Genomic DNA, 23,692 nt, shown 5'->3' on the forward strand with positions numbered 1-23,692 from the left:
GCCAAGTGGCAGCTTTTTTTCCGTAGCCCTCCATCTGTAGCACCGATGGAAATAAAGATTTGATTTGATTTGATTTGAAAATGCGGTATTTATTTTACAACATTTTGTATATGTCATCGCCCGAATGGCACCCTTAACACGATGTGACCCTTCGAACATTGCCAGAGTTTTTTTTACTTCCGATGTATATTCACTTTGGAAATAAAAAAAAGGTCCTTATCATCTATTGTCTTTCTTTTTTCTCCAAGAGAGGCGCTCCAATGACTGGTGCTGTTCCCGCTGCCACACTACTTCTCTGAGCGGCGCATTAGGTAGGCCTCGGCTCGCAGTCAATGCCAGGTTAGAGGAAATAGCTGACACATTGCTTCTATAACGTCAGCAGCTGTATAGGTAAAAATAAAACGAACTTGGGTTTGAGTAGCGCAGAATGAAACAAATGTGTACTGACCGAGCCCAGAATGCTGCCGCAGGACTGAACTCGTGCCTTTAAACACTGCGGCTTTACCGCATAGGCCCTTGGAAAGAGGGGCGGTGAAGGAGACAAGACTCCTTGCTACCTCTGCCTGCCATTGCTCGAACAAATGTCAACTTCATGCTTTGCAATCCTTGCTTTATAATGACAGACATTTCGCATGGCCAAAGACCGATGCGGCCTGTCCTACCACAGCGTCGCCATCAACATTACATCATCACTAATACTAGGAGAGACCACTAGTCTCTAGTTAAAACTTATGTGTGATTGCTCCTTATTCATTTATTTATTTCACGCCTTATGTAATACCCTATTTAGAGGTCTTCAAGGAAATTACATGCCATCGTGGCGAGACTGAAGGTTTCCGAAATCTACAGGTCACGATGGTGAAGGAGGCGTGGCGGAGCCCCTATGACAGCGTGCTTCGGCTGACGAAGACATTTGTCGGCTCCCTGCCCTCGGTATGCCCAGCCCGGCCTTCGCGCACTGTCGGCGACGATGGCCACCAGCGGGTCACTGCCGCCCCTGCCTGGAAGTCGCCGGAACTGTTGGGCGCTGCGCCTCCGCCGAGCCATCCAACGGCGCCTCCATTGTCCACGACGCCAAGAGCGCTTCGCGGCGACTGCAGCCAGTTCGAGCATGAGCGCGGCGAGTCCCAGAGCGTAGCCGACCCCTAGAAGCCAGGTTGGGCCGACAAAGTCGCGCATAGTGAGGGTCACTGTTTTACGCGCTTTCTTGGTCGGGTCCACCCGGTAGTCCACCAGATACTCCGGCCGCAGGTGCTCGGGCAGGCTAACTCTCATCGTCTCATCCGTCCAGTGGCTCATGTGTCCGGTCTCGAACAGCGCTCGGCTCCTGCGGGTGAAGCGTGAGCGAGTGAGCGTGCAGCCACGAAATATTCTTTTGTCCAGGCGACCTTGCTCAAAGACCAGCATGTTCTTACGCCATTTTTCGGAATACGGAAGCCAAAAATTTTAAAGGCATTCATCCTTGTCTTAATATGAACTTCAGCGGCAGTAGGCATGCGGCGAAATGCTGATGTCCCTCACAGTCTAAGGTAGACAAGAGCACCGCACGGCGTGCCACACTGTCTCTCATGGTCGTTCACTCATAAATTTAAAACGGGCGTCCATCGTAACCGTTCAATAAAGGGGACGAGCGACGGGGAGAACTGGTCAGCATAGTCCGCTGCCACTGTTTTCGTCATATGCAAGACGTGCACTGCTTAGATTGACAATGATAGAGTTAAAAACAACAAGAAAAGTTAACAGCAATCTACCAACGGAGACTATTGCATTCCAGCAGAAAAAAGAAAACAAAAGCATATGACAAAAAACTTGATAAAAGATAAGAGGGGGAGAGAAGATAACAGGGAAACGAACTACACTGATAGCAAGAATGACAGAAGAAAAACTGAAGAAAAAATGAAAAGTCTTCATGCAAATGGAAATTTCACAGCTCTTAGATCATAAAAGGTGGTGGTGGCGAAAAACTTTCATTAAATTGAGGGTGACTGCGGTAGCGGTGCCCGTGCGCGGAGTCCTCATACTCTGTTTCATACTCACTATTCCCAGGGGTCAATCCTCGGGGACTTTTAATGGCGGCGCAATCTAAACGCGGCTAATAAAAGCTGTCGAATTAGTAGTCGGAAAACGGTTTCTTCTTTGCTTTTTTTCCTCTCAATTTATCTCTTGGACTGCTGGGTTTATGAATTTTTCATACTGCATCTGTTTTTCAATGATCTTTTTTCCAGGCGGTTGTGCGTTTATCAACAACCTCAAAGCTTGCAACTCTGCCGTCACGGCAATCCGTAATCCAGAGTTTTAGCTCAATCACATCACTGTTTCTTAATACATAGGCCCTATATACTGACCGTTTCGCTACTCTCAGGATCAAAAAGCTCTAGTTTCTCTCCGCTCATGACGTGTCTGCTCATAGCGTGTGGCATATGTTGCCACGCTCCCTTCTTTCCTTTTCTCACTTTTTGCTACAGTGCCGACAACGACGTCGCCGTGCAACAGAGGAACTGGCCTTAACTGCGGTCGATGTAAAAAGCCGAATTTCTTTACTTCCTAGAGGCTCAACCTGAATCTGAGGGGCGCAGTGTGACGGTAGGGTGTAGTGCGTCTAGCGTCCACACAGCTGTCGTGCACGTCACACCAAGGCGCCTCGATGGTGGTCTACTCACAAGTTTCCCACTGCACGTCGGGTAGTTTGGGAAAAGAGGGTGAAATAAGCGTGCAACCTTACATCAGTGGCTCGTCATCATGGCAGTCGCCAACGACTGGTGCAAGTGATTCATTCATACATTGGATGTACAGAGGTCGCTGTGGCCCCCATGTTGGGGACCAGCAACATAGTGGTTATCAGCTTGGTTATCGAATACACTCATAGCAACCTACACTGGCGTACGCTACGGATGCTACTCATGGAGCCGAGATTGGACACTTGGGGACTGAGATGATGGTTTTGTTGCATAACTATATACTACAACGTGCGAATTGTCTCTTAGTTTTTATAAAGAAAGCTGGGGTCATTTGCATTTGTCACCAACACTTGTGTGCATTCTTGTGCTAACGGAAAAAACTGTACTCTATATTTTAATGCATCTCGCACTGCATCCACTGAGTCTTGTTTCAAGAAGCAATAGGGTCTTCTTTCTATGCTATGCGCTGCATATGGGCGGCTCCATGGCAGGCGCCGCAGCTACCGTCAGAGAAGGTGGCCTAGGACGGCACACATCAGGAGCCCAACAAGATTTAGACTTTCAGTGCGATTCCTAAGTGCCTCAGCGCAGCACCCACTATGACACTTTTCATGCTGCACACACTACGCGAAATGAAGTTTTCGCATTCGGTTAATTGTTCGAGAGTTCTGCTTGCTCTACTGGCTTTGAGTCACCAAAAAATTGAAGCCACAACCTTATGAAACAGTTGACAGATCAACGAATGTTAGGGTCCTGCAGTGATGTCCTCCGAGGTACTCGAATTTGTAAGTCCAACTCGGAGCCCACTTTCGAACCACTCTTTATTAAGCAGCCACCTCCTAGCTGCATAGGTGCGCATTGTTTGCGGCAGAGTACAGCACCTGGCGCTGACGATTCGTCGCAGAGGGCAGCCCTTCTGGAAGACGAAGCCAAAGTACTCGACGCCCAGGTGGTCGCCGACGACACGCAAGCGCCGTGTCTCCGGCTCGCTCAGGAGTTCCATGCCGGTCACGAGGGACATCCTGGTCACAGCGAGCACATGATGAAATTGCGTACAAATTTTATAAAATCAGGTCCTTCTCTTTACAACTACTGCCACAGCGCACAAAAGAAGTGGCTCGGTCACCATCATCATTATCAGCCTGGCTACGCCCACTGCAGGGCAAAGGCCTCTCGAATTAACGGTGTCCTGTGCCTGATGCGGCCACCCTATCCCCGAAAACTTCTTAATCTCATCCGCCCACCTATCTTTCTGCCGCCCCCTGCTACGCTTGCCTTCTCTTGGAATCTACTCCGTTGTCCTTAACGACCATCGGTTAACTCTTCTCATTACAGGACCTGCCCAAGCCTATTTTTTTCGCTTGATTTCGACTGGGATGTTATTAGCCCGCGTTTGTCCCTTACTCGCTCTGCCCTATTTTTGTCTCAACGTTACGCCTATCGTTTTCATTTGCATAGGTCGCTGCGTTGTCCTTAATCCCTCTCCGTTAGCCTCCACATTTCTGCCTCACAGGTGAGCACCGGTAGGATACAGCTGTTGTATACAGCTGTTCTCTTCAGGGATATTGGTGAGCTACCATTCATGATCTGAGAGAACCTGCCATATGCGCTCCACTCCATTCTTATTCTTCTAGTTATTTCCCTCTCATGATCCGGATCTGCGGTCACTACCTACCCTAAATAGACATATTCTCTTACTACTTCCAGCACCTGGCTACCAACTGCGAGCTGCGGTTCCCTTGCTAGGCTGTTGAACATTACTTTGGTTTTCTGCATGTTAAATTTTAGCCCCACCTTCTGCTTTGCCTGTCTAATTCATTGATCATGCTTTGCAGTTCATGTCCTGAGTGACTTAGCAAGGCAATGTCATCAACGAATCGCAGATTACTTAGGTATTCTCCATTAACTCTTATCCCCAACTGTTCCCATTTTAGGCCCCGGAATACCTCCTGTAAACAGGCAGTGAATAGCATAGGCGAGATCGTGTCTCCCTGCCTGACACCTTTCCTTATTGGAATTTTATTGCTGACTTTATGGAGAACAATGGTAGCTGCGCAATCGTTACAGATATCTTCCAATATCTTCACATAACACTCTTCTACACCCTGATTCCGCAATGCCTGCATGACTGCTGAAGTTTCTACCGAGTCGAATGCTTTCGCGTAATCAATGAACGCTATATATATATAAAATCTGGTTATATTCTGCGCATTTCTCTACGACCTGATTGAATGCGTGAATATGGTCCATTGTAGAGTATCCTTCACGAAAGCCTGCCTGATCATTTGGTTGATCTTATCTTAGGTGAACACAAGTTTTTTGAGATCGAAGAAATTTTTTGGTGTGTAATGCTCTACCAGAGCGGTATGCATTCACTGTTATCAAAATGGTTTCCTTTCGAACAAATGACGCAGCACCAAGCAAAGTCACCTGTTTGTGAGAAGATTCCTATTTCTGCCCACCTAGTTACGACTGAGACTTCGAATGCAGCCTCGTAGTCCGGCATAATGTGGAGCACTGCGCTTTTATTATTTATTTATTTATTGTACTGCAATCCCAGGAAGAAATTTGCACAGGGTGGGCATAGAGAAAACAACGTACAAGTACAATATTCAGTAAAGAAAACAGAGGCGACAAATGAATATTACACAAAAAAACGATCAGCTGTAAAGAAAAAATGAAATCAGGGCAGAAAAAAATGGTAGTCATAAAAATTAAGAACACATCAAACCTTAGGCGAATAAATTAATATTGCCAGAAACAGTATGAAGTCTACGATGTTAAAAAACTGGGACCAAGGCAGGCGCCAGAAGCGCCTTACAACAAAATGTAGTAACACACAAGCTTCTATCGAATGATGTCAGAGGTTGCTGAAGAACTTTCTTGTTAGTAAAATGATTCCACTCCGTTAATGTTGCCAGAAAAGAAAAAAGATGAATTTTTAAAGAAGTTATTGCATTGGCAAAAAGAGGTCATTATTGGGTTGTGACATTATCTTGTAGTGTTACCTGACGAGAAAGATGTGAGCCCATCAAGGTTAATCCAAAAATGACATTTGAGTCATTTCTACAAGTATTTAAGCCTAGAAACCCGATTCAGTTTCCTTATAGATACTACAGCATCCCAATTTAACAGGTCACAGGCACCGGGAAACAAAGCTGCTCTGTTATCGCCGGCGGTGGATGGAATTTCGATCGGGTCCGAAGTTATTTTCTGCCGGATATCATTGCCATAACAACGATACCGCGCTCCAGTTGGCTTTCCTCCGGCCGCTGTGAGATGAATGGGCGCTGACGTCTGGATTGGCTGGGCAGTGGTGTATGTGGGAAGCTTCCTACCACTCACCGAACACTGAAGTATGCCAGAGTCAACAAAAAGATTACGGAGGGCTCTTAAGACTATCTTGAGGAAAAAGACAGCGCACTCCTCAGACAAGGACGAGGAAAGACAAGACTATACGGCACTGGCTTCAACTGATTATTTTATTGTGGAGCGACATATTGTAGACCGAAATAGGTCCGTTAGCCTTTTTTACCTTTTGGAGAAGGTTGTTTTCTGTCTTCTGCTTTTAATGCCCCTTTTGGTTCTTTTACCGCTTTTGAATTTCTTCCTATTTAATGGTCTTTTTGGCCTTTTAGTGCATTTTGTTCACTTATTGTCATCTCGTAGTGTTTTTTTGTCTCTTGTATTGCCTGTTCGCGTCATCCTTTTAAGCGTCATCCTTTTAATCGCCCCTCCACTTGTCTTTTTATACTGTTTAGCTTCCTTTCTTTCTTGCCTCCAAGGGTCACCCTTGCCATTATGTGTCTTTTCAATTTTAGTATGTTATCTTTCGGTCGGGTGCAAACTCAGCAGCTGTCACCCATGTCTTCCAGCCCACTTTTCGAACATATATATATGTCGCTCTACAATAAAAAAAAACCAGTTGAAGTCAGCGCTGTATCGTCTTGTCCTTCTTCGTCCTTTTCTTAGGAGTGCGCTGTGTTTTTCTCCCAAGATGAACTACCAACTAGCCCGCTGTACCGCCCTTGCAACTCAAGACTACTTACGTGCTTTTAATGCGAAAGAAATTTATTTCCTCGCTTTTAATATATCAACTTTTAATTTTTTTCTTTTTAACGATACACCTATTACATTAGCATACGGTCGTAAGGAAACGCGTATAATATCTTAGCTGAAATTTGTCAGCTAAGAAGTGCCACAGCTTTGTGGCCTGTAGGTTGCGTACTCGTCTAGCAATCTGAAAGTCCTTGGTTCCATTCCCCCACCTTCGGAAGAAATTTTATTTTTCTTTGACACCACAATGACGTCATCTGGAATTTTTCGCGACCACTTTTGCGGTCGACGAGGCTAGGTTTAATTGCCAATGAGCCATACAATGATTTCACATTGAAACAGCTTCAGAGGAATGATCACCGAAAGTGACATCTTGCTGCCGGTTGTTCAAGTATCCTGAAATCCAATTACTGATTTTGTTATTTTTTATTGAGCGGATAAGTTTGGAAAGCAACTTTTTGTCAGAAATCTTGTGAAATGCTTTTGCAAAATCAATAAAAAATGGCATCTGTGTGGCTTCCGTTTTTAACAGAGTTCGCAAAATCATGTACAGTCAGGACAAGCTGAGCTGGAATAGCTGGACGTAAGCATTGCGTGGCGTGTTTCGTGTGGCTCGTGAATAGCAGCTAATTGTGCAAGACTCACAATAGTGCCGTCACCTCAGCTTTGTTCCAATGGCTTTGATGACAGTTCAACACTAAGCGAAACAGGAGCGAATTAAAAAGAATTACTTCATGACAAATGAGTAACGTTTTCCTAGTCTAGAACGTGTGAAAGTTTTCTGTAGCCAAGAAGCTTTGTCTAACCGAATGTTTATTGTTGACTGAAATATTTAACTACATAGTTGGTTCACATCGGCCAATCTAAGTTCATAAGAATATGACAGCCATGATTCTATAGTGGAATTTGATTAGAACATGAGCTTTCAAGATCTCTTTATCGCTAGTGTAATTTCGAGCTTCCATGCACGAAAGGAGAGATCCGGACATTTCGGCTACTATTACAATCGCCTAAGAATGAGTGCTTAGACCATCTGCGTGTATATTGTGAGCCACTTTGTCTCAATCACTCTTCATACAGAAATTTTTCGGCAGCGTAAACACAGCGTAGACCACGGCGCAAAAATTGTGTAAGACCTGGCCACGAGACCAAATACTGTTATTCGAAGACTCGCCAAACAGCGACGGAAGGAAAACAGCGGTCATAGAGCAAGAGAGTGGCAATGCAATTGGCAGCAGGGCGCTAAATTAGAAGCACTTCAAGAATGCCAACCTGAACGGGAAACCGATTAAGGCTTATATCGACATGGGCAGCCAGTGCCTAACGATGCGAGAAAGCGAGGCGGAAAAGTTGCCCCTCTCCTATGAAGCGGCCGTCTATTCACTATAAGCGGGTTCGGATTGGGAAAAACAACCTCCTGGAACAATTTGAGACAACGCTTACTGTGCACAAGGCTGCGGCCGACTTTGAGGTTCGCGCCGTCCGCGACCACACGCAGGCCGTTCTATTGCTTGTCGGTCAACCCTTGACTGAACAGTGGTGCGTCTTAAGAACACTGTGCGCATTTTCGAGGAACATGACGGGTTGAGGATGTATACGGGACTCTTATCTACCTTGCTGTACGAGTCCTACCTCCACGATGAGCGAGCATGTGGGCGAAAGCGGCCGTTGTCATACCTCTGAATCACGTCGTCCTCATTGGGCTTGGTAGTCGCAACGTTAACCACAGTGACATCTTCGTTCACGGCAAGCTGCAGGAGACGCGCAGCCAATATGCACCAAGCTGCGCATTGAGAGAAAGCGAAGTAGGCGAGCTATGCCTGCCCGCAGCAAGCATCTCGGACTCTTCGTTGATTGTCACTCAAAGCCAGAAGATGGCGAGAGGAACGTTGTGCGTAGAAGATGAAAACTCCGAACTCTCCGTCCTCGCAAACAGCAACCAACGAAAGACGATAAAGGCGATCTCGAGGGATATTTAACAGTTCATCGCAATGATTAAAGAATACCGCGACTGCTTTTGCAACACACCTTTCGGAGATCGGGTGCACGGCCACAGCAGAAATGAAGATTGAGATGACCACGGGTGCCCCTGTAACATACCGCCTAGCATACTCTTAAAGGCAAGCTGTAAGAACAATTACCGACGAACTCAAGACAGCTGTACTAGTAACGGACCCTCACACCACCTACGCGAGCCTTATCCTACCTGTTTAGAGAAAGAACGACGAGAAGAGGCTTTGCGTAGACTTTTGAGCCCCCCCCAAAAAAAATTGGAGGCGACACTTCAGCTCCGCCTTAAGCATATGACGCGAAAGCGTTAATGAGTGAATGCCCATATATGCAGAATAGGCCATTCACAAATTTACAACAATATGTGCCTTGATGCCCTGATACGACTCCTTGCACAATGGTGCAGCGGTTGAGGGATGTGCCACGAAGTCCAGCGGACTCAGCGGTTCTACGGAGGATTCCTGGTGGCGGTCCGGGTGAAGCGCTTTGCAGAAGGGACCGCGGCCAGCGAGGATCAGTCGTCGGACACCAATGACACCAAAAGAAGACAAAGTGAAGGTGCAAAGTGATATGCGGCATCTGTTGTGGACTTTCTCAGCGACGGCCCCTATTAGAGTACGGCTCGTCAGGAAGGTCGGCCTGCAGTGGAACCGCAAAGGAGACTATGTGCAGTGGACTATAGGCAATCAGATCAGCAGCCTATGCGACTACCTCGCCGAAATTGGTCTCCACTCCTTATTTTAAACTTCTATATCCTACATTCCACTCCCCCTTGCTCAACACATGCCTCATGGCAGACTTTCCGAATAAAAAAAAAAGGACGGCCGATTGTTGCCGAGAGAGGCGCTCTGAATACCCCGGACACACAGCGCTCGCAAGCCGCGCTGGCCATTCAAGCTCCGAGGCCGTCTACATTTCCCAAACACTGCCGACCACTCTCACCTCTTTGACCAGCAACGGGGACTCGACAGGGAGACGCCGAGGGACATCGGGACGCTGCTCTTTGGTTACCTTGGCCCCCCTCGACATCCGGTCAGACAGTGTCGTTTGAACTCTTCTCCTAAAAGGGTACACGTACTGCGCTCTGTTCTCTAACTGTTCCTCGAAACCTTCGCCGGCTAATAAACTTGCCCCTTTATTTGTTTTCTTTTAAACTTCTGTATCCAATACACGTGTCTTTCGCCTGTCTGGACCTCAAAAGATTAAGAAACAAGTTTATTTCGTCAGTGTGCGAATCCACACCGAACGGGACCACGTTCGGCGGCCGCTGCTGCCGCTATGCTAATAAGTTTGCTGGACGGCTCCATCTATCGCACCACTACCGGTTGTCAGCGGAAGTTTCTTAGGCATCGCCTTGGCATCTGCACCATCCCGATTACACTGCTCATAAACGGCAGGATTCGCTTTGAGCTGATCGTATTCACTCCTCTCTATCGCGCTACACCGTTGTCGGCATTGTTTTTCTGAATATTGCCTACAAGGCAAGCTGGCGCACCGTCTACACGCACTTAATCCAGCGCGAGAATGCCGGGAAGACAAGTTTTCGTGTTTGGCTTGGATCGTGTTGGGCAGAAAACGTGGATTGTTCCTCGACATTGGTAGCTGCGCCGCGATGCTCTCCTTACTGGGAACATTAAGTTATGTCAATACTGCGTTTTTCACCTCTTCAATACATTAAAAGTTCGGTGATGGGATGGAATGGAAACTTTCACAGCATTTGTGCGAGGTTTGCGTCGAGAAGAGTCGTATTTATGCAGCTGAATCCACGTTTTATGCCCAGCAATAGACAAGTCAAGAGAAAAATGTAGTCTTCCGGGCATTCCTGCACCACTCCATGGTGGATGAAGTGTAGACAGCCAGCTTTCCTTAAGCTGGCTGTTATCAGGCCATCAAAGAGCGTCCGCCCATCGTTGCTGATTGCGGATAACAGGATGCGATGAAGCAGCATACGCGGCGAGGTTCGTAACTCTTAACTTTTCCGCAGTTTTAAGCCCAGAACGACGCACAAATTCAAAATTTCAGCTCTTATAAGATGCCCGATAAATCTGCGGCCGTGAAGGGACAACGGCGCAACCAAATCAAAATTGCACCAGCCGCAAGAGGCTGATGCCTTAAGCGAATTTAAATCTGCCATTGCGGTAACGTGTTTCGGGAGCCCAATAGCAGCGCGCGCTTTGCACAATTTTGTTCCTTTGTCTTCAGCTTCAAGGGATCCCTCACAGTCGCCAGAAGAATTGTCGAGACTCGAAAGAGCCTTAATCCCGAACTTTGAAACTAGTCCGAAATACTGCCAACGGAGCGCGTGTAGATCAAACTGCGGGCGATAAAAGCGAGAGCAACTGAACCTGAATTGCAAGGACAACGCGCGCGGATTCGTGATTTTGGAGTACCATTACACATGAATCAGGCGGCGTTTTTCAGCCCAAATTTGTAGATAATGACGGATACCCCTCAGGATGCGGGTCAAGGGCCGGGTCCTCCCCCTTATTAAGCTATTATATTAATCGGGCTTCTACTTGCCGCACTCGAGGCTTCTGTGTCTTCTTGGTCACTTTCCCACCAATAAGAAAAGGAACTGTTGAGATTGACAACTAACTCACCCCCCGCCGCGGTGGCTCAGTGGTTACGGCGCTCGGCTGCTGACCCGAAAGACGCTGGTTCGATCCCGGCCGCGGCGGTCGAATTTCTTTGGAGGAGAAATTCTAGAGGCCCGTGTACTGTGCGATGTCAGTGCACGTTAAAGAACCCCAGGTGGTCGAAATTTCCGGAGCCCTTCACTACGGCGTCTGTCATAGCCTCAGTCGCTTACGGACGTTAAACCCCAATAAACCAAACCAAACCAGACAACCAACTCACCAAAAAAATTAAGTCCGGAGGATGTAATTGACTAAAGTAACTGTTTGGGCTTGTTGGTCAGTGGTCATGGTTAAAGAATGCAGTGCGAAAAGACAAGTCCTGTGCACTTCTTCGTTTGTCCCGGTCTTTTCGCGCTGCATTCTTTAACCATGATATGCAATTGACGCCCGCGGAAATTAATAAATACACTTCCGAAAAAAAAAATGTATTTAAATCTTCAGGTTTGCGCTAGCCTCGTTTTCTTTGCCCGTGTGCGCAACATACGAAACAAGCTTGAGTCATCTCTTCATGTTGTCCGCCAGTAAGAAGCCGGTATGTTCTCTTTGCGGTGGCAAGAATAGCCACATGTAACGTAAAGGGATAGAGTTATCTCCTGACAAGATTTACTAGTTACGGAGCCGGGGCCTATGAAGTTCTCGTAAATCATAAGCGTTAGTAACAGCAAAATTTCAGGATCTTTTGGCACGCATCTTGTATGCTGTCTTTCGCTATGATGCCTCTGTTCGTTAACCCGTCAGTAAACTCAGTGTCCTCGTTTTAACTGAGTAGACACCGTGATGGAAGAACATGGACTCGAGAAAAGTACTCCACCTTGAGTCAACGTATATGAACCTCTTGTACAGCGTCCTCTCGAGGCCTGTCTTGCGGTCAGACACAAGCAGGGTGTCGCCCTTGCCACCTTCCAGCTGGTTCTTGCGCGCCTGATAGAGGACGCCACTGGTCGCCACCTGCAGTAGAGTGCGTCACCACTTGCATCATTTAATTCTGGGTAACTGTAATTCAAACCCATCGAAGAGAGCGTAAAGATCACTACCCACTCGTTTCTTGATGTTGCGAAGACTATTTTGTTCTTGAGTTTAGTGCTGCTGGCAGTAGTAGCTGAGAGCGTTATACGTACCTCTCACATGCAAGGAATCAGGTTGAGAGGATTGAAATAATTACCCAGTCGAAAAAACGAGTAACTATGATGCAAACCCCTCGAAGAGAGCGTAAAGATCACTGCCCACTTGTTTCTTGATGTCACGAAGGCTTTATTTTTTTCTTGGGTTTAGTGCTGCTGGTAGTAGTAGCCGACAGCGTCATACCTCTCACATGCAAGAAAACAGGTTGAGATGATTCAAATAATTACCCAGTCGAAAAAACGACAGGAGCCCGGCCCAAAAAAATAACAAACAAAATCCGACAAAATATTTGGTCGTTTTTCGTAACGAAAAATTTTTCTGTTTTATTGTTTCTTAATATTTCTCTGTATTTCGTTCATTACAACAAGGGACACCACAGTACTACAGAAAATTCTGTAGTTATAGCCACAATTTTTGTTGTTACTACAAATTCATGACCAAAATGCCAAAGTGCAGAAAAAACATGGTAATTCGTTCTTGTTTAAAACCTGGCTGTACCCTTTGATATTTCTTTTATTGTATTTATTTACTCATTCTGTAAGATTATGCCAAGTCAGGAGTTGCTATTGTTGAACAATTATAAATCACAAGACAAAGCTACACTGTACAATGACACGTGGGACAATTTAGTGCATAGCATTTAGGGTAAAAAGCACAACATAACAGAAACTGATCAAAATTGGTTACCTTCAAACCATTCATAAACGAAAGCCACAAAAGTAGCGGAAATAAATAATCAAAAGCAAGATGCAATACAAGTGATCACCGCCTCAGGAGAAATACGAATAATACTTCAAGCAATTTGAAACAACACAGTGTCCCAAGCAGGCCAAAACAGCAGACAATAAATTGTAGGAAGGATTAAGACAAAATGCCATGTTATAAGGCTCAAAAACATACCGGTTCGAAACAGTTACAAATATTTAGCGAGGGCGGTTTCAAAAGCTTTCAAGTGAGAACACCGAGCAACCTCTTTTGGTAATTTATTCCATTCGTCAATAGTGCGAGCGAGAAAAAAAATTGCAAGAATCTGTTCTAAAATCCAGCGGTGTGATGTGTTTGGAATGTGCCGATAGTCAAATTCGACTCGGCGAAGGCTGACACTGATAACCGGCCCCTGGCTACCGGCGCATGCGTCGCGCCTTTTTCCTCCCCCCGTTTTATCTTTCTTCTTTCCAATGCCGAGAATAAACGCGTGTTCATTCGCCGGGCGACGCTGTCTGCGGTGGTCGTTTACTGAGCTGCGGCCGGTGGGCCGCACGAGTAAGAGAATGTTTCGTTCTGCTGCCAAAAGTACTCAGTGGCTTGATGTATCAGTCCATATTGACCCTATAGTCACCACTCAGCACGCGAAAAAAGAATATGAGCCTGTTAAACTGCATTTTCTGCTTCACAGTTGCCAGCCCGGCCCTGTTTCTAAGTTCAGACACTGATTGCGTTCGAGAGTAAGAGTTGAAGATAATTCTTAGAGCTTCGTTTTGTACCCGTTTATATTTTGAAATCGCCTAACCTTGAATGTAGCCAAAACTAAGTACGTTATTTTTCTTTCTAGGTACAAGGCAACCAACGACTCAATTACACTTACTCTAAGTAGCTCGTTTATTTATTTATTACCTCAAAGGCCCCGGTTGTGGGGCATCACATGAGGAATGGGTGGATTACATGCAGATTATATAAAGATTACAGAGTACATAAAGATTACAGGATACATTACTGATTACATAAGGATGGCCACAATCTTTTTCTTGAAGTCGATGCAGTTGACGATGAGTACGGCTTCCGGCGGCAGATCGTTCCAGTCCCGAGATGATATGACAAAAAAGAACGGAAATGAGATGTAGTTCTTGCAGCGGGTGGGTATACGGTATTGATGTGGTTGTTGCGGTTAGAAGGACGATGAGCTGTTGATATGATAGATGATCCTAAAGGTGAATGATAGAACTTGGGGAATAGGCATAGTCGAGATATTTTTATTCTAGTATCAAGGTTAGGCAAGGATGCTCTGGATTTTAAAGAGGACACGCTAGTATAGTAAGAGTAGTCACAATAAATAAAACGGATAGCGCGGTTTTGAACTTTTTCAAGGATTATAGAAAGGTTAGATTGATGAGGATCCCATACTGCTGATGCGAATTCTAGTTTAGGTCGGACCAATGTTTTATAAGCTAATAATTTGATAGAAGGGGTAGCAATACGAAGATTTCGACGTAGGAAGCCAAGGGTGCGGTTAGCGTCGTTAGCGATGTTCGTGATATGCGAAGATCATGTTAGGGTATGAGTTACGGTGATGCCAAGATACTTACAGGAAAGAACAAGATGATACTTCAGAATCGAAAAGAACATATTTTGAGGGAATATGGGATTGCCTGCGATGAAAAGAAATCATACATGTTTTAGTAATATTAAGGGACATCAGCCAATGCTTGCACCAAGTTTCGATTTGGGTTAGATCAGTTTGGAGGGTGTCAGAGTCAGTTCTGCTGGTAATAGGGCGGTAGATTATACAATCGTCGGCAAATAATCGGATGTTCGAGTTGACGAAGATCGGTAATGTAGATTAGAAAAAGCAAGGGTCCAAGCACTGTGCCTTGTGGTACACCTGAAGTAATGGGGGAAAGAGGTGACGATGATTTGTTAGCGTAGACAAATTGCTCTCTGTTGGTCAAAAAATTTTGTAGCCATTTTAACACCAAGTGGCTAAGGTTAAGACGGGAAAGTTTTAGTAGTAATCTTTTGTGGGGTACCTTATCGAAAGCTTTTTCAAAGTTAAGGAAGAGCGTGTCAACGGGAATGTTTAAGTCAAGATGAGAACTAAGATCATTAATAAAAGGGCTAGTTGGGTGTCACAGGAAAGTCCTTTTAGGAAGCCGTGTTGGTTAGGATGAGAAAACTTGACCGAAACTATAAATTTAGAGATGTGAGAATAAATAACATGTTCCATTAGTTTTGAACAGATGCTCGTAAGAGAAATAGGGCGATAGGTTTTAGATGAAAACGATGAACCTTTCTTGGGGACCGGAACGATCTTACCGATTTTCCAGTCTTGCGGAAGCACGCCTGATGATAATGACTGTTGAAAAAGATGGCACAAAATGACACTAACCACGTTTTTAGTATTTTTTAGCACTTTAGAGTTCAAGCCATCAATGCCAGATGACGATGACACTTTCAATGATTCAATTAGCTTCCTAATACCATTGCTATCGAACAAAATGTCTGGCATAGCTGGATGATCGAAGACAGGGAAGTGCGGTAATTCGCCGTCCGGTTCGTTAGTAAAAACTGAACAGAAAAAAGAATTTAGAACGCGACAGACATCATGTTCCGGAATGAGATTATGGTCCTCATCATGTAAAGTAATAGGTGTGTTGCGTGAAGGACTAATGGATTTCCAAAACTTGTTAGGATTAGTGCGAAGCATAGAAGGTAATACTGATGAAAAAGAGGAACGTTGAGTTTGGTTTACCAGAGATTGGAAGGTTTTTTCAGCACAATGGTACTTTTTCCATGAGCAGTTAGTGTTCACATGTCTGGCTGTACGGAAAAGCCTTTTCTTCTTGTTATTAAGGCGCTTCAGATCGTTGTTAAACCACAGTGACGATGACTTTTCTGTGATCGTGATAGTAGGGATGTGCGTATCTATTAGTTGATGCATTTTGTGTATGAAAAGAGACCAGTTAGTTTCTACTGACCGGCTTGAAAAGTCATGGACGAACCACGCCCCAAAATCGGCTAGTTCCGTGTTCATGGCAGCGTAGTTACCTTTGTCGTATAATGTAAGTGTTTTTTTGGTTTTCTTCAGGCTTGGGACTTGAAATGAAAATGTGCTTAGTATAATGGAGTGGTCACTAAGTCAGGATAAATGAAGTGGCGTAGAAACTTTATCAGGGCGGGAAGTGAGAATGAGATCGAGAATGTTGGAGGAATGATCAGTTTGCCTAGTAGGTTCAGATACGACTTGAGAGAAGCCAAAGGTTAGGCACGTGTTAACAAAGTCACTTACAATGTTATTTTTTGATGTAATGGTGGGATGATCGGACCAGGTAATGTCAGGAAAATTGAAGTCACCATAAAAAAGAATGGGAATGTGCTGATAGGACGTAGTTATCACGCGGAGTGCTTCGTGTAAGTGAGCAACAAAGGAATCAGTTAGATCAGGGGGTCGATAGCAAACACCAGTGATAACAGGAGGGAACGAGGCATGACACTTGCTATCGAACGATATCTTGCTATCGGGCGATAAAAAAAAGGAAGCAAGTACCAACTCCCCAGATAGTATATCGCAGTTTCAATCAAGAAAACTTAGCTAGGTTTAGATCCATGATGGAAAGCACTGCCTGGAGCGAAGTTTACAATGAGTTAAATCCTAGTATAGCGCACAATATCTTTCTTCAGTTAGTAAAAAGCAAATATGATACTGCATTTCCTTTGACAGTGGGAAAAACTCACAAAAAGTCTCGAAAGCCGTGGGTTACGAGAGAGTTATATCGACGAATTCAAACCCGTGACAGGCTTTTTGACAAATTCATCCAATCAAAAGATCCAGTCATACTTAAGGAATACAAAAAACTTAGAAATAAGTTAGGCTCTGATATTAAAAAAGCTAAGAAACAGTATTATCAGAATAAATTTTCAGCAGTCTACAATTGCCCTAAGAAAATATGGGATTGTTTGAGCGACCTCATGGGAAGGGCGACAACCCATATTCCCAGCACATTAACATTCAATGCTGTTGAATACAGTGGCGATGCTTTGGCAGACAAGTTTAATGCTCATTTCCTATCCTCTGGCGAATCATCTCAGAAGCAGGATAGAAATCATGAAATTGCTCAGTATATTGCCTCTCCAATTGGTAGTTCCATATTCTTGAATCCTTGCAGCGAAAATGAAGTATTCACATTCCTTAGAAGCCTAGACAAATCCACTGCGGCAGGCGCTGATGAAATTAAGGCCGAGCCTATTATTGCTGTTGCCGATCTAATTAGCTTGCCCTTGCAGCATATATGTAACAACGCGTTAGTTCAAGGTATATTTCCAGATGGTATGAAAATTGCCAGAGTGGTTGTTTTACACAAAGGTGGCCCTTATAACAATATAAACAACTACAGACCTATATCTGTACTCCCTTTGTTTTCTAAACTGCTGGAATATTTGATCAAAATCAGACTGTGTAAGTTCTTTGACGACAGACAAATTTTTGTTAACGAACAGTTCGGATTTCGTGAGAAGAAGTCAACAGAAATGGCATTGCTTAGTATAAAGGAAAAAATATTTTCTAATATGGATGACAAACAATTTACAGTTGGACTTTTTTTAGATTTCAGGAAGGCATTTGATTCAGTTAAACATGATATTTTATTTTATAAGCTACCGTTTTATGGCATTCGAGGAGTTGCCTTAAGTCTGATCCGTACTTATCTTTCCGGTCGCGTGCAGTATACATGTTTGAATGGTCATCAATCACAACCTGGTCAATTAATATACGGTGTTCCACAAGGGTCTATTTTGGGTCCAATATTTTTCATTCTTTATATCAATGATATAATAGCCATCCCTCGAACTCCCACAATAATTTTATATGCAGATGATACCAGTGTATTTTTTTCTGGCATGAATCTTAGTAATATTCAGGCTGAGGCAAATGCATGGTTACAAGAATTGTCTTTATGGTTGAATATAAATAAACTAGAGTTAAATGTTAATAAAACAAAGCTTATTGTATTTAAGACACGTAACAAGCCTGATAACAGTGAAATTAATCTTACATTCAAAAATAGCGTAATTGAGCGTGTTTCTTCCTACAAATTTTTAGGCATAATCTTTGAAGAACACTTGAGTTGGACCCTGCATATTAATAAGATTCATGCCAGCATATCAAGGTCATTATGTGTATTATATAAACTTCGAGACCTTGTTCCGAAATGGCTGAAGTGGCAGTTATATTATACCCTAATTAAATCACATCTTCATTATTGTTTACTTGTTTGGGGATCTACAACGAAAACTAACTTCACGAGGCTGATAACATTACAGAAAAAAGCAATACGATATGTCGAAAACCTTGCATACAATGATCATACAGGTTTGTACTTCTCTAAGCATTCTATTCTAAAAGTCAATGAATTATTTGAGTTGAAACTGTTTTCTTATGTGTTTAACGATTTCAAACATCATCCCACTAAATATGTTCAATTAAACTCTAGTAGTGACGCGCCTTATAAATTAAGACACGTCAGTTACAGAGTACCATTCGTAAGGACTAACTATGGAACCGAAATGCTTTCATATTTAATTCCCAGTCTTCTAAATAAACATACACAGGCCATAGAAATTATTCAGAAATCTGTTTCCCAAAAGTCCTTCAATAGAAATGCTAAAGCTTACCTCCTTTCTCGCCCGAATGATTAAAGGGTTGTTCACACAGAAATTCTTGATGTCCCTGTTTTTCCGTCAACTCTGTGAATTCTCGTGTTTTTCTTGTTGTGATGTGCCTTGTAAATATTTACTTTAATTATGTCATTGCAAAAGTATGCACCTTCCTCCTACTTTTACCTTGTATAATTATTTTTTGTTTTTGTAATGAGAGTGTATGAAGCTCTTGCTTCTTTTGCCGCTTGTCCTGAGCATTGTGTCGGGTGCTTGGGCCCCGTCAGGCAGAGTGCATCTGCCTTTTGCCCCTGTATCCGAGACCTTGTTGTCTAAATAAAGTTCTATCTATCTATCTATAATGAAAAGGAGTCCGAGAGGGGAATCAAGTTTAATCTCGGAACAAGGATATGAATGATGAACACCTATTAGTACAGCTCCTCCTCGCCTATTAATTCTGTCTCGTCTAAAGATATTGAAATCAGGAAACACGGAAGTTATTTCGGTGTCCCCTACTGTTGAATTTAGCCATGTTTCGGTTAGTACAATTATGTTGATCTCCGTAGTGCGTATAAGACTTTCTAGGGAGTCTATCTTCGGTACAAGGCTGCGAATATTAGTGTAAAGAATGGACAAAGGGCGGAGCTTAGGCTTTTAGGGAGGATTACGTAGTAGCTATGGGGTGCGGGGAACAACTTCATTTGAAATATGGTCATAAATGTAGGTAGTGCTGCCGATGATTAACTTATTGTAGCGGAGTTTGTATTTTTCACTTTGTGATTTACCAAATGCAAGTAGCTGTTTCCTGGCAGCGAGGGTAGTTTTCGAGTAATCTTCCGAAATACTGTAGGAACTGTTCTTTAGTTTGCTAGCAGAGGAAAGGATTTTCTCTTTTGTTTTGTAGTGAGCAAAGCTAACAATGATTAGTCTGTTTTTGTTGACATCAAATTTTCCTAATCTGTGAGCCCTTTCAATGTCTGTGGGGTTGATTGTTATATTTAGTTTTTCTTTGCATACCTTCGTGATCAAGCTTTCAGATTCAGCCCATGTTTCAGGGTTAGTGGCTTTTAATCCAAAAAATAATAAATTCGAGCTGCGCACCCTGTCTTCGTAATCCACCAGCTTAGACATAATGTTTGATATTTCGCCGGCATTGTGCTCCGCAAGTTCCCGAACATCGCTGATATCGGTTTCGCTGATATCGTTCATACAACTAGTCTCGTCTTTCAAATACATGGGAGTTATTTTTGATTGCCATTTACATTGGAAAGAACAAATTAACAACGTATGTAAAAATTAGCTTTCGGATGCCACATGCTCATTAAGGCAAAACATTATTTTCAGTACGATATATTACGCTCCCTATACTATTCCTTCTGCCATTCACATATCAGTTACTGTTGTGAATCTTGTGGCCAAACATATAAAACCTACTTGTCACCTTTATTTCGTCTCCAGAAACGGGCTCTGAACGCGATAAGATCTGATTCAGATCACTCTAGGAACAACATTTTTGATGCTAATCAAGTACTATCGTTCCCATCCATGCTTAACTATAGAATCTCGATCTTGATAAACAGCATAATAAACACTAGCTCTCCTCTTCCGTTAAGCCTTTTTGCCCTACCTTCCCGTAATACAAGACAAGCATGCAATTGTAAATTTAACCTTCCAAAATGTAGCAATGTATATGGTGAACGCCGGATAGAGTTCAATGGAGCAAAAATATGGAACGGATTGCCCATCGAGCTAAAAGTAGCCAGAAACTTTAAAATGACGTGTGCCGCCGTGGTGGCTCAGTGGTTATGGTGCTTGCTGCTGACCCGAAAGACGCGGGTTGGATCCCGGCCGCGGCGGTTGAATTTCTTTGGAGGAGAAATTCTAGAGGCCCGTGTACTGTGCGATGTCAGTGCACGTTAAAGAACCCCAGGTGGTCGAAATTTCCGGAGCTCTCCACGACGGCGTCTCTCATAGCCTTAGTCGCTTTGGGACGTTAAACCCCATAAACCAACCTACCAAAATGACTTGTAAACTGCATTTCAAGTCTAATCAAATTTTGCCTGAAACTTGTTTTGTGAATTCTTGACATCTCATTTTTCTTGGTGCTTGGTTTTGGTATGTTTTTTTTTCACTGTATTCTGTGTATTCTTTTCTTACTTTGTGTGTTTTTGAATCTTGTATTCTTTGTATTCTTCTCGCAGTCTCCTATCTTATTCTTGTTTTTTGCTGCGTGTTTTTGTAACCTGCACTATTGTGCTAATATGATTAACTTTTTAGTCTTCCGCGCTCTGTGGCTGAACTGCAAGTAATTTTTGTAATGGACCGGCCACTACCTTTGTACGAGAGGGTACCCAAAAGAAACTGGACTTATTTTTGTTTGAACTTATTTGTTCACATTTTAAGCACAAACCTTCAATCTCTTTCAAAATATTCCCCACTTGCAATGATACGCTTGTCTAATCTTTCATTCCATTTTTCAAAACATTGTTTAAATTCATATTTTGTGATGCTTGATAGTGCCTCCGTCGTTTTTTTCTTCACCTCAGCAACATCAGCGAAACGCTTTCCATTCACCTATTTTTTCATTCTAGGAAACAAAGAAAGTAGCACGGGGCAAGGTCGGGAGAGTATGAGGGTTGAGGAATAGGGGTCATGCCATTTTTGGTCCGAAATTGTCGTAGAGACAGGGCTGTGTGAGCAGGGGCATTGCCACGATGGAAAAACCAGTCACCCGACCGCCACAAATCTGGCCGCTTCCACCGCACACCGTTGCCCAATCTTTTCAAAACATCCAAGTAGAAAGCCTGGCTAACTATCTGACCCTGCGGAACAAATTCTCAATGGACGACTCCTCTCACGTCGAAAAAACAAATCAGCATTGTTTTGAGGTTTGGCTTCACCTGACGAGCTTTCTTGAGGCGAGGTGAATTTGAAGTTTTCCATTGGCATGATTGTTGCTTTGATTCAGGATTCGATTCAGGAACACTTGAGTTGTCCCCATAGCATCGTCCTTGTACGTCTTTCTTAATATTTCAAGAGTTTCCATTCAACTTTTTCAAAATCAGAATTTCACTGGCGCACGCTGTTCACGAAAATCAGACATTGCAAAAACGACATTCACACAAAACAGTCGTCACTCTAAAACTCTGCCTAAACTAGTCTTACCTCCTTCAACGACGGCACTCGGTTTACTGACTCTGGAATGTTAGTTCTATGCGCTCCTAGTGGCCAAACGCGGTACGACAGAAGCTTTGCCGACCAAAAAATTTCGTCCGGTTTCTTTTGGGTACCCCCTCGTAGCTATCGGTCCAAACAGTGTTTGTGTGTATCACCTGTTCTCGCAATAAAGTTTCTGTTATAAAAACAAAATGTTTTGTTCAGTGTACGGCTGCCAAACGGACTAGCATTAGACAGCACTGAAAGCACAGTCATCTTGTAAGCTATTAGTGTTGCCTCTGCAGTGGCATCATGCAGCTTTCGTCGCAATGACCACAGCTTTCGCATGGCCTTATTGCAAACGTAGTCAACGTGCGTTGTCCAGTTTAGGCCTCATTGGTTACTTGAGTTAATGCTGTACCATTGATACTGTGCGTGCAGATAAGGGGTCTTTTTGCGTGTAAAGCGCATAAAAAATGTTTTCGAGGCATTCAGTTCCATTTGCCACTCGTCGCACCAGAGACTAATTTTCTCCAATTGGTTGCTAAGTTCTTGCTGGTCAGAAGAGGGATATATTTTTGAATACACAATGGTGTCATCTGTATGATGTTATCTGATATATATATTGCCACCTAGCATTGCCAGGTGGCGCACAGCTGCTGACGACGAAGAAGTAGGGCTCGCGCCGTGTGGAGTCTGTCGCCGTGGCCTTGTCTGTCTTCGCACTTGTTATTAAAGCCCCCGTCGTCAACAAGTACGTTACAGTCTGGTGGAGTGTGCCGGGTACCCGTGAGCCCATGCAAGAGACCCCTCCAGGAAGCCGTCGCGCCAGCCCTGTACCACTTGACACCCCGGTACATCGCTACAGTCGGAGGATCTAGGGACTGCCTTCGGAGGTAGGACTAGTCGAGAGCGGCGCCATGGAGACAGCCACTCCTCTTCCTCTGCAAACTGCCGCTGCCGCGCCATCCCACTACACCTTGCAGACTCCGCGGATTCCCAAGACGTTCCGTGGGGAACTTTTTGAGGATGTGGAGGACTGGCTCCTTCATTTTGAGCGCGTAGCTGCGTTTAACCAATGGGACGACGCAGCCAAACTCCGGAACGTTTACTTCAGCCTCGAGGATGGCGCTCGCACCTGGTTTGAAAACCGAGAGGACGTTTTAATCACGTGGCATGAGTTCCGCCGTCGAGTTCTGGAGGCCTACACAAGCGTGGATCGTCGTGAACGAGCTGAGCGTGCGCTACAATCTCGCATCCAGCTGCCGAACGAAAGTGTCCAGATGTACGTCGAGGACATGACACGCCTCTTCAGAAGAGCTGACCCGGCCATGCCGGAGGAAAAGAAACTCCGGCATTTGATGCGTGGCGTCAAAGAGCAGCTTTTCGCAGGCCTCGTGCGCAGCCCACCATCAACCGTTGCTGCATTCCTTACAGAGGCCACAACGATGGAAAAGGTGCTGCAACAACGTTCTGCGACCTACGACCGGCCCGTGCATGCTGCTGCTGTCACCGCATCGTTTGCTACCTCCGGGAGCCACCCTGACGATCTGCGTGAACTGATTCGCACCATCGTGCGTGAAGAGGTCCTGAAATTTTGCAGCCCTTCGCAGCCAGCGCTAGGTTCGATTTCTGCTCTTGTTCGCGAGGAGGTGCAGCAGGCGTTCA

At 44.3% G+C, this 23,692-nt stretch overlaps 1 protein-coding gene across 1 annotated transcript in view; it reads right to left on the reverse strand.

The window, feature by feature from the left end:
- Nucleotides 1-775: 775 nt before the first annotated feature.
- Nucleotides 776-23,692, reverse strand: part of LOC149334430 (putative glutamate receptor) — a 63,190-nt gene continuing 40,273 nt past the window's right edge. The window contains exons 8-10 of the mRNA XM_089556237.1: nt 12,192-12,328; nt 3,560-3,700; nt 776-1,327 (exon numbers count right to left, since the gene is read on the reverse strand). Coding sequence (XP_089412363.1) covers nt 844-1,327; nt 3,560-3,700; nt 12,192-12,328 — 762 coding nt within the window. The 3' untranslated portion in view covers nt 776-843. The remainder of the gene's footprint in view (nt 1,328-3,559; nt 3,701-12,191; nt 12,329-23,692) is intronic.

The sequence above is a fragment of the Amblyomma mixtum genome, chromosome 8 (genome assembly GCF_055824585.1).
Source record: "Amblyomma mixtum isolate Tamu chromosome 8, ASM5582458v1, whole genome shotgun sequence".
NCBI classification, from domain to species: domain Eukaryota; kingdom Metazoa; phylum Arthropoda; class Arachnida; order Ixodida; family Ixodidae; genus Amblyomma; species Amblyomma mixtum.